Raw genomic sequence first — 15,873 nt, forward strand, 5'->3', positions numbered from 1 at the left:
CTCAAGGTGGAGTACTTTAAGTACCCTGTCTACCTACTTCTTTCCTCTGCAAACAACGATTGTGGCAAAGATGGATGAGACGTAGTCCTTTTGTATTTTGTCATCACCTGGAGAGATGCTTTTTTAGTCTAGTTACAGACAGTATGCGCTAAAGATGGCAAAAGCTTTCCTTAAAAGTTTCAGTCCAATTTACTAACGCTTGGGTAAGGCAAAATGCTGAGCAATCAAGCAAAAGCCTATGAAGTATTCACAATTTCCTTCACTCTAACACTCTCAGTTCTTGATTAAGGCAAACCAGAGTAAGTGACCTACATGACGAATGAAAGGTTCGTCCTCAAATATATGAGCCCAGAACTTCCTTACCTTCAAGGAATTCAATGCTAAGTTGATTAAGTCGATGTTTTATGTACGGTTAGGAATTTACCAAAGCACCCTCCCAGGACCATAAACAGTAATGGAAGCATTTGAATACTGGTAGGGAAAAGATGGCAGGAGAGCAGATGCTATGTAAGCAATAACGAAACAGCAAATCTCTTAACAACATGTATAAAAACCAAAAACCAAATCCATTGCTATCGAGTTGATTCCAACTCATAGCAACCCTATAGGACAGAGAAAAACTGCCCCATAGGGTTTCCAAGGCTGTAAATATTTATGGAAGCAGACTGTCACATCTTTCTCCCACAGAATGGTTGGTGGGTTCAAATCGCTGACCTTTAGGTTGGCAGCCGAGCGCTTTAACCACTGCGCCACCAGAGCTCCCAACAATACGTATAGGTTATAGTTATCATTATCATTTTTTTCTGGAGACTTGGCCATGGTTTCTTCCTAAGTATGTTCTGAGTGTTAACCATGTGCCACATACAATGCTAGCTGCCACAGATGGCACAAAGAAAACTCAGATCAGGGTCAGAAGCTGGGTTCTGATGCCAGGCTGCCTGGGTTCACACCTTGGTTCTGCCACTATTCAGTCTGTGAGCTAGAGAGAGGTTCTTAACCTATGGGGGCTGCAGATTCCTCATCTGTAAAACGGAGTAACAATAGTACCTACTTCACAGGGCTCTTGTGAAGACTAAATTAGATGAAGTGCATAAAGCACTTAGTAAAGTGCTAGGCACATGGCTAAGAGCTGGGTAAGTATCAGCCCTTACTATTATTAGATTCTACCCTCATGATCTATGTTCAGTTGGAATAGAGTCCATAAAGCCACTGTCTCCTTTATCCTTAATATACAGGTAAGTCAGCATCACACTGCTAGAGATTGGGAAAACACCAGAAAAGGAAAGTAACTTTCTCAAGGTAGTGGCCTAGTGCCTTCCTAGCCAGGTCCCTACCTCTTGCATTTCTAAGGGGGACGAGGCACTTACCAGCTCTCCGAAGTGTTTCATGGCATAGTCTAACACCCCGGCAGCTGCCTCTGGCTGCTGTAGCTTATTATTAATGCTGGGAAAACAAAAGAAGAGGTGGTTATACTCAATATGTCCGAGGGTAGGAGGAGTGGGGATCATTTGTGGGCAGAGGGCTCACCAGCACACTGGGCACAATGTCTTGCAGATGCAGAGAGAGCATCAATTATCTATTGCTACCCAGAAAGTTCTGCTTGAATAATTTCAACTGAGAAAAGGTTTTTGATCCCCTACTCCTAATATTTGGGGGGAGGGGGGTATACAGTAAAGTGAATACTAATATTTGGTAGACAGGGAGCCTTGCTTGCTCTGGGGTCCTTCCTCCAACCAGCACATACCAGTCTGCTCTCAGATACTGAAGTCAGGAAGCACCTATTTTAAAAAGCTAAAAACCCTGAATCCATATGAGGTCTCACCGAACTTTTAATTCCTACTTCCTCTCATCAGTTGCCTTCAGCAATAAGAATCACCAAAATAAAATCATATGACTGTAAGTGACACAAAGGCAGCACTCAGGCTGGGCCATCCACGCCAAGGACAGACTGCCCAGGGCTACGGCTGTGCAATCATCCTGACTGCTCTACTGACACACTCCATCTCCTGTTCCTTCAGATTCAGGTACCGCCTCAGGCCCTCCTCAAGGACCACTCCCCCACCCCCACATCAGGCTGGGAAGGGACCGTGTCCAGAGTTACTCAGCCTGGTCTCTTGGACACAGGGATGCTTTTCACTAATAATGCACTGCTTTGTTGATGTTTGTCCAGTTGGGGCTGGAAGACTGTTACTGTGATGGAGCAAGGAGGCAGTGCCACCGGGAGGACTAGTAGAGGAGTTATTTGTCAGAGAGACTACAAAGAGGTCCTGAATGTAGAAGAGCCATGGGGCCTAGACCCTTGTTCCAACAGGGACTTATGTATTAAAGTAAACAGCAATGCATCCCCAACACTAATCACAACGCTGAGTTCTGGAAGGAAGGAAAAGAGGGAGAGAGAAGGGGCAGGCTTAAGAAAGTTATAGGACAATAACAAATGTATCTGTTTACATGTAGGAAGCAAAAGGTGGCACACCAACTTTGGAGTCTAGACTGGTTTAACAAGCAAGGATCCAGTTTACTGCCCTGAGTACAAACTGTCTACCTGAGTAGAACTAATTTTTAAGTGGTTTTGAGAAATTCCAGAATATGGGTTCAATGTGGTAACATGGCAAGAGATTGCTGTTATAAATATTATTTTTAAAAATTCAAATTCTACCACATTTCTTCCAATAAAACCGAGAGGGAACTGCCCAGAAATCTGATGAACTAAATAAGTTAACATTTGTGAAAGTAATCTAATGTCTCAGGTTCACAAAGCGCTTTTCAAATAATCTTCCCAACCTATCACTCTTTTGGCCTCATGCATCCCTAAGGCAGTGGGAAGGGAAACGTTTTATCAGTCTGTTTTATAAACGCAGAAACTAAGGCACATGGAAGGGCAGTGATGCTCTCTGCGGCCTACCATCAATCTGAATCATCCACGTATTATCTGAAGCAATCTTTTGTCTCTCTTCTTTGTTAAGGGAGGTGGGGGTGAAGCAACTTTGGATTTGAAGTCTTGGGTTTAAATCTCTGGAGGTCCAATTCTGCCACTTATAAACTGTGTGGCCATAAGCAAGTCACCTTTTTTGAGTTTTAAATTCTTTGTCTGTAAAACGGGGTAATACCACTGTCTTCTTGTGCTGCCATTACAGAAATACCACCAGTGGATGGCTTTAACAAAGAGAAATTTATTTTCTCACAAGTCCAAATTCAGGGCCTCAGCTCCAGGGGAAGGCTTTCTCCCTCCGTTGGCTCTGGAGGAAGGTCCTTGTTCTCAATCTTAATCTGGTCTAGGAGTTTCTCAGGCACAGGTACCCCGTGTCCAAAGGACGTGCTCTGCTCCTGGTGCTGCTTTCTTGGTGGTATGAGGTCCCCAACTCTCTGCTAGCTTCCCTTTCCTTTTATCTCTTGAGAGATATAAGGTGGTGCAGGCCACTCCCCAGGGAAACTCCCTTTATGTTGGATCAGGGAGGTGATCTGGGTAAGGGTGATGTTATAATCCTACCCTAATCCATTTAACCACAGGCAAACGCTGATTTATAACACATAGGAAAATTACAAAATGGAGGACATCCACACATGGCCTAACCAAGCTGATACATTTTTGGGGGGACATGATTCAATCCATGACAACCACCTTCTGCACAGTGTCAGGGAATTAAATGAAGTAATGGATATGAAATTGCTAAGCAAGTCCTTGAAAATGTTTCTTCCTTCATCTGTTTTTGTCTAAGGATAAAAGTTGTCAAAAACATACGCTTGTGGATGGTAAAAACATACATCTCTGGTTGTGACTTACGCTAGCAGTAGAAGTCAGCAGTGGAAGTTCCAAACTCTCCCTAACTAGGGCTATTTTCAGTCAGACATCCAGGCCCTAGGGAGAGCTGCAACCAGAGGTGAAGGTCCCTGTACACATGTTCTCTTCACTTATTTATAGGGGTAGAGAGGTGACCTCGTGTGAGATCTCCTGGGTAGACTCACTGGTGTTTCTCCGCTGGCCCTCAGCAAAGCAATAAGCCAGAACGCTCTCCGAAATTAGTCTGCTGCAGGATTCAGAAATGTTTTTAGCATCACAGTACCCTTTAGGAAACCCTCTGTAAGTTTTTACAAGCTGAGAATGAGAAGCAAGCCCAAAGGAACTAACTTTACCACGGGTTTGTGTGAGCGGTTCCTGATGCCTCTTGGCCCAGTCAGTCAGGAACTGGACTGTTGCTCACTCACATGGAGCTGGGTGAACTGTATTAATAATTAATATTAGTGGGTATAGATTTGTGATTATCTAGTTCCTTGAACCCAAAAAAAGATTTTGGAAGCATAAGAAGGCAGGGGGGGAAAAAAAAGGCCAGGAGAGAACCTTTCCTACCTTTCCTATATACAGTGGTCCTAACATGACTTTTGGGATGGCCCTGGTAGGAGCGTAAATTGTTCTTATAGGGGAGATAAGGAGGTTCTTTACCTGAATCAGAAGCAGTAAACTCTAGGAATCAGACATAAAAATCCAGGAGTTCTAACAACTGCCTTCCAATATTGTGCTCTGGATCACCTTCTATTTTCAAGAACTAATTATAACATTACCAAATTATAAACACTGCCTCATTCTGGGGATAAAAAAAAACACAGAAACAAAAAGCCTTTTCCCATCCCATTTTCCCACTCATTATGCATAAAAAAGACAATTTCACAACAAGCTGACCAAAGTCAGGGAATAGTGACTAGAGATCTCAAAGGAGAAATAAATTTAAAAAGAAAACTCATCAAATAGCTTCAATTCTTTCAAGTCCAAACTCCGCACCGTATAAGTCAGTCATCTAGGTAACACTTCCCACTTAAATGTGAGAGGAGGTGGGTGAGGATGCAGGCAAAGCTCAGTGGGAGGGGAGGAGAGGGAGTGGGCTCATTAGGGAATACTAATCCAGGCCATCAGCAACTGTCATGAGCTTTGGCGTATACACTGAACTTCATGATAAGCTCCTGTCCAACAATAAAGACAATCACCAAAAACCCCAACTTTGACTAAATGGTCTAAAATACACCGTAACTATAAGTGGGATCAGTCTGAGAAAGTTTGTAAATATTCAACTTCTTGGTCTCTGATTTGAGGCCCTAAAAGAGAGATTATACATATCCACTCTTTTTTGTTCAGTGAATCAAAGAGATTTTAAGCTAACCAGCTGCTATCACCCTGTTTATTCTTTCTTCCTCCTCCTCTTCCATTTTAATTCCCTGTAGAACTTTCTCCTTGACTACATTTCTCTCTTCCTTCTGTGGAAATCTCTCAGGCCTACAAAGTTGCTAGAGAATGCTAACTGCAGATTTGGGGTTTGGCGAGTTAGAGTGAACAAAAGGCAAAATCTTAGGAAAGTCTTATTTGGGACCTTCATTGTTTCTTCTTCCTCCATGACTTCTAGCACCCCATTATGGGAGGCAATGTATTTTAATCATGACAAGAAGAAGATATCTATATTTATTGAGAGCTTACCCTATGTGCCAGGCACTGCGCTTATTACTTATATGTATCATCTCAACCCTATGAAATAGGCACTATTATTAATAATCTCATTTTACAGGTGAGGAAAATGAGCATCTGTGGGTTACAGGCTGTTAGAGGTTATCCTTTCCCTTAAAATATCTTACCATTTAAAAGGATCTTTCAATAATAAAAAAACCTTTAAGTGGCAAGGACAATGTCTTAGCTTTTTACCATCCGCATCAGTACCAAAACCAACATCAGTATCAGCATCATTAGGCGCCCAGTAAAACACCTGTAAAATGAATGGATGGAAGCAATGGGTGGGATGTTTTCAGTTAGCTAACTCTCTCTTTATAATTCACTGGGCAGGAGAAAGGAGCCCTACTGCACCTTCATTTTAACTTCCTCACTGATACCGTGGCTGACAATCCCTCTGACCCCAAGTCCCCCATCCTTCATTTTTTATTTCCTCTCAGAAGCTACTAATACACCTTAAGTCTCCGCAACATGACATGTAGCCACAGCAGGTTTTTCTTAGGCAGCTTGTATGAGGCTGCCGTTCTTACAGACAGAGCCCAGATTGCAAACTGTGGGATAAACAAGCCTCTCAGAAAGCTTAGGAGATCCTGGCTCCTAGGTTCCCAGTTTCCTGCCTACTCTGGTGACACAAGGCTGTCCTTTGAAATATTCTCCTTTTAAACCCACATGTGGTTTTATGAGACTGAAGGGAGAGACTCTGTGTTCAGCTCACGTGAAGAAATCACGTGAGCAAAGGCGTTTGGTCAAAGCCCCCTTAACGAGGAACTCTCATTTTGTGGCGCAGCTGGAGGTGTTATAAAGCCTATAAGCCTATAAATGTGTCCTTGTGTGTTCCTCACGTCTTTCCCTATCAATGCTGGAGACTTACAAAGGGCAAACTGTTCAAACACCCAGCCCAACAACAGAGGAGTGTTGAACAACAAAAACCAGGCACCACTAACGTCAGTCCAGCTAAAGGAACTGAAAACAAACAAATCTAGAGACACAGAGGCAGCATGCCCATGATGATGGTGTGCAGAACGACAGGCTGACCAGATTCCCCATGTCTTCCCGATGTGCACTGAGGCCAAAAGGCAAAGAGAACTGTGTTCCGAGGATTTCTAAGTTAGCGGAGGCTGATTCATACTGGTATCTTAACCCAAGTGTTGGGGGATATTTGTATTCTATTCCATTTTCCAGCGAGAACATCCAGTTGTGATCTCGTATAGTTGTGACCTATAAACAGCAAACATAAAGTGCCTATCTGCATAGTAAAACCTAGAGCCACAGATGAACCTGGTGTTAGGAAGACAATGAAGAGAAATAGAGAGGTTTCCCTGTACTAGCAGTCAAGGCCCTGGCAGTCAGTGGATCTGTCAGCAGGACATCAGGGGAGAGGCAATCAAATAGACATACTCATTCTCATTTTCATATTCCCACCTTCCTTCTACCCCAAGATTTACTTTTCATTAAAGAAAGCTGTGTTCAAGAGCCTGAAACTGGGAACACTACTGGCATTTGAGGAAAATGCTTTCCAAAGTTAAGGGAAATGAACAAATAAGGATAAGAAATTACCTCAATGCCTTTGTATGCCAAACAGGTTATGCCAAGCATCTTTTCTCCCCGTTCTTCAAAAACCCCTTTCTTGAGGTAGGGAAAGTATGTATGCTGAGTATGCAAGTCAGATGAGAAGGAGGCTCTCATGGCCTTGGCAGGTGCCCATCAGGAGTGATCCCTGGGAGGTTAATGCTGGGAGCAGGGCCTGTTCACTCTCCCACGACCCTTTCCTCTCGAGCTTCTCCTCAGTGCTGTTCACTGAGCAGGAGGAGACAGACAGAAAGGGTCAGTCATGAACTACTCAAGGTCTCAATGCCGATTCACAGCAAAGCAATAAGAGGGGCTTGGACTTGGCGTCCACTGCCATTCCTACCACCTGAAAAGAGTCATTGCTCTATAGGATTCTGGACTGATGTTAAATTCAAAGTAATTTCGCTTGATAATTTCTCCTTGTACAGCTCAAGTTATTAACCCCATCTTGCAGTCTAGGAGCCTTGGTGACCTACAGACTGACTATTAAAAGCAAAGTGATGCAAGACCATTCAACACAAATTCTGACCCTGTCGGAAAGTCCTCAGTCAAACACGGAGCATCTGCGGTCACATCTGGGGGAGTGCTTTGGTTTTCCTAGTGTTCTCATTAGGAATTTATGAGAATATTACCCACTTGCTGCCCAAATGGCCCCGGGCCTTCCTTTTCCTGTCTATTTCTAGGGCCGATGTGGCCTGCATTTCATTTGGTTCCCTGTCAATTAAGAATTCCCTGAATTCCCTTGGTGCTAGGCTGGTAACACATGCATCACTGTTGACAGAGGACTGCAGCACGTCTGAATGAGCTCCTGACCAGCCAGGCGAGGCCCAGCTGGACACTGTTTTGGGTCCGTACCGCTCCATCAGGCAGTTTTTCTTGTTTCTCTTATAGAGTGGCCACTGCTTCAGATCGGACCCAGTCACTGCTAGCACGGAGACCTAGATATGTGCCCAATATATGATTACAAACAGAACAGCTGTTTCCCTTACAGTGCCAGGAAGACTTGGGGTGCTGGGCCCTGGGGTCTTTATCAGGCAGCTCCCCTGGGACTCCAGGAGAAGCAGCCTGGTCTGAGGAACACAATGTAACAGTCTCTGTTTGAACACGGCAATTTAAAAGCGAAAGGATGACAGTGCAGAAGGTGAGGTGGGCACATTTGAAATGTAACAGGGTGGAGGGTTGTGAGGAGCAATTTAAATGCAGGCAGCCAGTATAGTGAAGGGAGGGCTGGTAGCCTTAGCGTTGTCCAACTTAAAGCCAGAGGCAGGTGAAAACTGCACTCTGGGGTCTGGCAGGATCAAAACCTTTCTGGCTTGCTTCAAAAACCAAACCCAATGCCGTCGAGTTAGTTCCGACTCATAGTGACCCTATAGCACAGAGGAGGACTGTCCCATAGGGCTTCCAAGGAGCAGCTGGTGGATTCGAACTGCCAAGCTTTTGGCAGTTGAGCTCTTAACCACTGAGCCACCAAAGCTTCTTGCTTTAAGAACTTAGAAAAAAAATCACTTTACTCCTTTTCTACATGTTAAGAAAACAAAAGGCTGGCCCCAGTATAAGTTTTCAAAGCTGGAATCTTCAATGTCCTTGGAGCTCTCGGGGATCTACGGCACCAAGATAAAAAAGACTCAGTGCAAGAGAAGTGGCCAGCCTCAAACAGATGGATCCCTGATATCTCAATCCCAGAGTGGCCTAAGAGTAGAGTTCTTATTTTGCTTTCACCCCTTCCTTTGTCTGATCACAGTTTAAATGGTACGTCTGTCACAATACCTAGAGGACACGTTAAATCTATATGTGACAAAGTGTTAGCCCTTAAGAATAAAAAGGATAGAATGCTAACAGCTGTCTGTATTAGAGGGGGATGAAATCTCTCTCTTTAAGTATAAGAAAGAACATCCTTTTTTTTTACTTAAGAAAAATTTAGGGGAGGGTAATTTATCACAATATAATGACCTTTCCAAAATATTATATTCACCTGTGCCTACTCTGTGTCGATAAACACATATTTTATCCATAGTGGAGACCTAAGTACACATACAAGTCCGTATTCTGCTTTTTCACATAACAAAGGCAGTTCCCACCTTATTCAGAGTTGTCATAATTACTTCTACTGGCTGTGTAATAATTTCCTCCCACTGATAGATGCCAGCATGTGCCAATCTCTTGGCACACCCTTGACTGGCTGAGAGCAGCACTTGTTAGATAAGCAGGCCGTCGAGAGTATTGGTTAGGTGCTCAGAGGCAGAACTCCTCTGCTCATGAAGTGACCTGCTCTGGTGAAGTTTACTAAGTTGGCTCTGGGGACCATAGTGCCTACCCCTGAGGACGGACGGGCACATGCACAGTGATGAGCCAGGCCAGCGGTCCCACTCACACATCCTCTTCAAGCCTCTCCTGGCTGGAAGTGGGCCGGGCGCCCTGGCCCTGCCCAGCATAAGGCACAGACAGGCCACCAGAGTGTTGAAGCCCATGGTTTGTGCTGGCCAAGTTTCCAACCGAGGGGCCTGTCAAAGGCGAGCTATAAAAATGATGAATAGCTGTTACATTTCCAAGGCTCTGGCTGATTTAGGGAGCTATTGGCAGACACATCACTCCCAGCATGTCAGCCAGTTAATTACTTCCAACTTTATCTTTCTTGTCAACACTTCTTGACAAATTGGCCATTATCTTTTTATTCTACAACAATGAGCACTGCTCCTTTTCTGGTGATGCCTGGAGGTTTTCCTCCCCCTCTCCACTTTTTCACATCCAAAGTGAAATGAAGAGCTCTGAGAGAGACGATTAGAAAGAAGCTGTCGGGAAAAGAAAGGGAGAAAAGGGGGAGGGGGCTGACAGACTGAATCCAAAGCTGATTTTTATCTACCTTGACTCAAGATGGAGCCCTGGTGGCGCAGTGGTTAAGAGCCTGGCTGCTAACCAAAAGGTCAGCAGTTTGAATCTACCAGCTGCTCCTTGGAAACCCTTTGGGGTGGTAGCTCTACTCTGTTCTATAAGGTCGCTATGAGTTGGAATCGACTCAATGGGTTTGGGGTTTTTTTTTTGTTTTTTTTTTTTTAGTCAATGTGGAGTTGGTATTTTGAGTAAAATCCTGAATTTTTGGCTTCTGAATATCCAAGAGCTCTGGCTCAGTCTATTGTGGGGATGAAGTTGGGAAACATGTTAAATGAGCTGGCGCCTAACGTTTCAGCAGCATCTAACTCTCCACATTTAATTGTATACACAGATGTGAGCTGGCCTTCTACTCCATTAAGGAGTTAGGCCACATCATAGGAATACTGGTGCCCATTCTGGCATCAGAGAAAACACATGCCTACCTTCTTGCTAAGGAAAAGCTTACAGAAGAGGACCATGGCACACTATAATTAGATTACCAAGATTCATAGCCAGTGAGATGTCCAAAAGAATCTGGGAGAACAGTGGTGTCACCATTGATACACTTCCTCTTCACCAGGATAGACTGTGTCAGAGGTGGCCATGGTGAGGCACCAGCACCTTTCGTATTTCGTTAGTTCTACAATGCACACTTCTTTCATACTTTAACACCTCTGAAATTGGGATACAGCTTACAATTCAGGCTTCACAGAATTGTGACACACTTAATTACCAGCAGTCCCCCCCCATCTAAACCCAAACCCACTGCCATCGAGTTGATTCCAACTCATACTGACCCTATAGGATAGAGCAGAACTGCCCCATAGGGATTCCAAAGAGAAGCTGGTGGATTTGAACTGCTGACCTTTTGGTTAGCAGCTGATCTCTTAGCCTGTGCCACCAGGGCTCCTTTCCCCCAATAGTGGTACATCAAAATCAGAAGCGGCTTCTCTAACTCACCGTAAGAGCAGTCTCATTAACTTTAAGGTCTTCTTGAGGATGGGCTAGACACTATGGAAGACTAGAGGTTTACTACTGAAATACAGCCAATTTCCCCTTTAGAGAGGTCTTGGGCTGCAATCAAAGACCCTCTGGCCTTTTGGCCACCTTTAGGGAAAAACCCCAGACTCTTCCTTTCTTACAGTTCCTCATTGATGGCCAGGTTTCTGCACTGAAAAACAATATTCCTTGGGGTTTGTACGTTGCTCTCAAAGGCAAACTCTTACACAATGAACCCAAAGGAAACCCTTAGCGCAGGAAGAGGTAAATCTACACTGTACTGAACACCAGTGAGAGACTTGATTTCTTGGGTGTGGCTGAACAGAAAAGGGAATTAAAGAAAAAGATAGGTTAGAAACAGTAACCACAAAGATACAATCTGTGCTCGTGCTTTTGCTCACAAGGGGTTTCCCTTCATCATCCCACGTGCTGCTGCTGGGACATTTCCTATGAGGGGAACAGATTACTAGAAGTACCCTGGCACTGTTAAAGTCAGTATGAACCAGAGGTTTGGAATGTGTTTTTGCCGAGAAGTGAGTAACTTTGAGCAGATCCTCACCTCTCCGGACTAAGTGCTTTTTTTTCCCCAACAGAGGTGGGGAGAAAGGACTGTGTACCTTTTCTGGAAGCCAGGAAACAACCCTAAAAGCAGGACTCAAACTTCCAAGCAGTGCAGTAGTGACACCTTGGGAACACATGTTTAGAATTAAGACCTGTGAGTGGGTTTTGTTTGCCCATTGAACCCATGGCCTGGAGACAGTCACCCTGGCTATTAATCGGTTGCTCAGGCACAACTGGCTCAAATCCTCTAACATTCTTAAAGAATGACAGGCCTGTTTCCAGTCAGTGCTGCCTTGGTCCAGGTGGTAGGGATCTAACCCAAGGGCAGCACCGCAGTTCACGGCGCTGCTTGGGGCCTGCGATCCTAATCTGGTCCTGCTACTCCTAACAGGGTCTTGTCTCTGGCTAAGAACATGGTACTGAAACTGCAATGTAATGCCATCTGACTCCCCTTTGAGGACACACAAGATTTGTTAGGCTCCTGGATAAATTATGCAGAATACAGGTGCCCAGAGGTAAGACTGTTTTTATGGGGACATGTTATTTTCTTTGTTCTGTCTTCAACTGCGTGTGACCCCTCAGGCTGTGATAAAGGTTAACTGACAGGCCACTATAGATGGAAGTAATCAGGTACGCCATTTACAAAGGCCTGTGGAATAAGCAGGAGTGGGACAAAACCCTACCCAAATGCTCTAGTGAGGTCCTCTCACTGATCTTCATATGTAAAGAGAGGCGAGACATAAATTAATGGTTTACAGGGACATGAAGTGATTATACAATAAGGATGCTACCTCAAGTTATTGATAAAAACAAGAGGGTCGAACCAAATGATAACTCTTCCAGTTCTCACTTCCTTTGATTCTATGACTAAGACCTAAAGAAGAAAAATGGATTGAAAGCTGGAGAGAATGTGATGCCCTACAATAAAGAACTTAACTGTGATAAAATACTGGAAATGACCATGGAGACAGACTGAAGTCACAGAAAAGAAGATGTTTATTCACAGTGGAAGAGAGCCTTCTGTTTGGAATCCATTCATTCATTCAACACGGTCCAACTAACTATCTCTGTTGTCTTAGGTCTTGTGCTAAGTGTTAGATACTAGAGTTACCGTGGTAAATAAGACAGACAAGGTATTTGCTTTCGCAGAGCTGAAATGTTAGTGAAGTAGATACACGAGAAAGAAACCGAGAGACGTACCAGTTGCTGTCGAGTTGATTTCAACTCATAGCGATCCCATGTGTGTAAGAGTAGAACTGTGCTCCACAGGGTTTTCAATAGCTGATTTTTTGGGAAACAGATCACCAGACCTTTCTTCTGAGGCACCTCTGGGTGGGTTCGAACCAGCAGTTAGTAGCTGAGTGCTTAACTGCGCCACCCAGGGACTCTGGTTTGGTTTGTAAGTACCAAACCAAACTCACTGCTGTCAAGTCACTTCCACCTCATAGCGATCCTGTAAGAGGGACTAGAACTGCTCCGTTAGGTTCCAAGGCTGTAAATCTTTAGGGAAGCAGACTGCCGCATCTCTCTCCCTTGGAACAGCTGGTGGGTTTGAACCACCACCCTTTCCATTAGCAGCCGAGTGCTTTAACCACTATGCTACTAGGGCTCCAAGGTAAGTACAGTGGAGGTAAATATAATGCAGAAATGAGAAAGTGCTTACAGAGTCATATGGGGGACTTATTTTAGATCAGAGTGGTGAGGGAAGGCTTTTCCAATGAGCTGACAACTGCGTATCTATAATACTATTTAATATTTGCTGGATGCTGACTACATGTCCGACACTATTCCAAGTTGTATATGCATCATCTATGTTAAAAGTAAGCTTCCCAATTAAACATATAAATAGGAAAATATACACATAAATGTACAGCTTGATGAATTACCACAGAGTGAAAACACCCTTGTACCTACCACCGAGACCAAGAAATGAAACAACACACTGCCAGTATTTCAGAAGCACCAGAACCTCCTCCCAGCTCTGGCTCCCTTCCTCATTCCCGGAGGTAACTAAAGACTCCTAACACAACTGGTTAATTTTGTTTGTGAGATGCATCCTTGTTGCATTCAGGTTTTTTTTTTTTAAGATGTGCAATTACCAAGTATTTATTGAGCTTCCTTTTTTTTTTTTTTTAGATTGTGTATTCGGCTTGACAGCACTGGGTGTTTTGGGTTAGGTGAAAGTTTATAGAGCAAATTGGATTCCCATTTGATAGTCTGTGTGTAGTGCTTCATGGCCTTTGTTTCACTCCCCACAATGCATCAGCACTCTCCTCATTTCACTCTGGGTTCTCAATTTTCTTTCCTCCTGATTTTCTACCCCTTCCTGCCTTCTCATCTTTGCTTTTGGGCAAATATTGCCCTTTTGATCTCTTATAATTGATTGTTCTAAGGAGCACATTATGCTCGAGTACTGCTCATTTTATGGGCTTGTCTATTGTTTGGCTGGAAGGGATTCTCTGGGAATGGCTTCATTTCCAGGTCAGAAAGGGGCGTCTTAGAGCCATAGTCTCAGGGATTCTTCCAGTTTCTGTCAGACCAGTAAGTCTGGCTTTTTTTGTGAATTTGATTTTTTGTTCTACATTTTTCTCCTTTGTCTGGGACCCTCTGTTGTGTTCCCATTCAGAGCAGTCAATAGTGGTAGCCAGGCACCATCTAGTTCTTCTGGTCTCAGGGTCATGTGGGCTGTGGTTCATGTGGCCCATTAACCTTTAGGACTTTGGCTTTCTTCACTCTTCTTTGCTCCGAACAGGAAGAGACCAATAGTCATATCTTAGATGGCTGCTTGTAAGCTCTTAAGACTCCAGACACTACTCACCAAAGTAGGGTGCAGAACATTGTCTTTACGAACTATGTTGTGCCAGTTGACATAGATATCCCCTTTGACTTCAAGCCTAGGAACTTCATCCCGAGAGGTGTTTGGTCATGTCTAACAGGTTTCCCTGACTGTGCCCCTTTTGTGCTCTATTGCCTATATTAACATATGAGGAGCACCTACAGTCATGTATGTAGAAATACCCACCACCAAACCTGTATCTGCAGGTGGGTGTGCTCCCTTATACCCTCCCACACCTCTTGGCATATCTATCTACCTATGTATCCATTTGTAAATTATCATTTGTTAATACTATTGTTGCAGGATTGTCTATGCTCTAGTAGTTTCGGTAAGTTGTCCTTTATTCTTGCGTTTCTCTCAGCGTCCTCTCTTGCCTTGGTCATGTTATGCTGACTTCTCCCATGTTGTGTTCTGCCTGTCCCTTCACCAATATTAACACGTGTCTTTTATCTATTTGGTAATTTTCCCTCCTTCCTCCTCCCATCACTGATAATGTTTTTTTCTGTGTGTAAACCTTTTGTTGTTACTTTAATAGCGGTCTCATATAATATTTGTCCTTTTGTGATTGGCTTATTTCACTCAGCATTATGTCCTCCAAATTTATCCATGTTACGAGAAGTTTCATGAATGTGTCATTTTTCTTTATCGTTGCATAGTACTCCTGCATTCAGTCGTTTTTTATTCCTGTTGCTGAAAATACCACAATTTATCCATCTTACTGCTGATGAACATTTAGGTTGTATTCAGTTTTAGGCTATCATGAGTGGTGCTACCATGAACTTTCTTGTACATCTTTGGTGCATGAGTGTTCACATTTCTGTTGGGAGTTTATCTAGAAGAACTGCTGGGTTATTGGGTATGTTCAGCTTTAGAAGCTACAGTCAAATTTTCTCTGAAGCGGTTTTACCAATTTACATTTCCACCAGCAGTGTATGCAACTCTCAACTGGAAAACATCTTCATCAACACTTGGTATTCGCAGTCTTTTTAATTTCAGCCATTCTGATGTGTAGCAGCATTTTATCATGTTTTTTTCTTGGTGCATAGTAGCATCTTATTACGGTTTTAATTTTCACAGTGACTAATGAAGTGGAGCAACTTTTCATTTGTTTATTGGCCTTCTGGATATCCTCTTTTGTGAAATAACTGCCTGTTCAGATCTTCTGCCTATCTTTTAACTGGGCTACCTTTTTTTCCCCTTATTGTTTGGTAAGAGCTCTCTATATGCTCTAGATATAATACATATAAGAGTATGTATAGTAACCACCCTTTTACCTTTCACTCCTTTAATGGTATCTTCTGAAGAACAGAAATGACTATTTTTATTGCACTTCCTGATGTTTTCCTTTGTGGTTAGTATTTTTTGTATTTTGTTTAAGAAATCTTTGCCTATCCCAAGATGTTGAAAATAATCTCCTACGCTATGCTTGAAACTTTGTTTTTACCTTTCACATTTAGAACATGAATTCTTCTTGACTTGATTTTTTGTGTGTGGTATGAGGTGGGGATCAAGAGTCTTTTTTTCCTCCACATGGCTATCTAGTTGACCCAGC

At 43.4% G+C, this 15,873-nt stretch overlaps 1 protein-coding gene across 7 annotated transcripts in view; it reads right to left on the minus strand.

The window, feature by feature from the left end:
- Positions 1 to 15,873, minus strand: part of MTOR (mechanistic target of rapamycin kinase) — a 145,079-nt gene that overhangs the window by 46,671 nt on the left and 82,535 nt on the right. For all 7 annotated transcript variants that reach the window (XM_049877917.1, XM_049877915.1, XM_049877914.1 and 4 more), the window contains exon 29: positions 1,368 to 1,443. In XM_049877917.1, the coding sequence (XP_049733874.1) occupies positions 1,368 to 1,443 (76 nt within the window). The remainder of the gene's footprint in view (positions 1 to 1,367; positions 1,444 to 15,873) is intronic.

Source organism: Elephas maximus, chromosome 3, assembly GCF_024166365.1.
Source record: "Elephas maximus indicus isolate mEleMax1 chromosome 3, mEleMax1 primary haplotype, whole genome shotgun sequence".
Lineage (NCBI taxonomy): Eukaryota > Metazoa > Chordata > Mammalia > Proboscidea > Elephantidae > Elephas > Elephas maximus.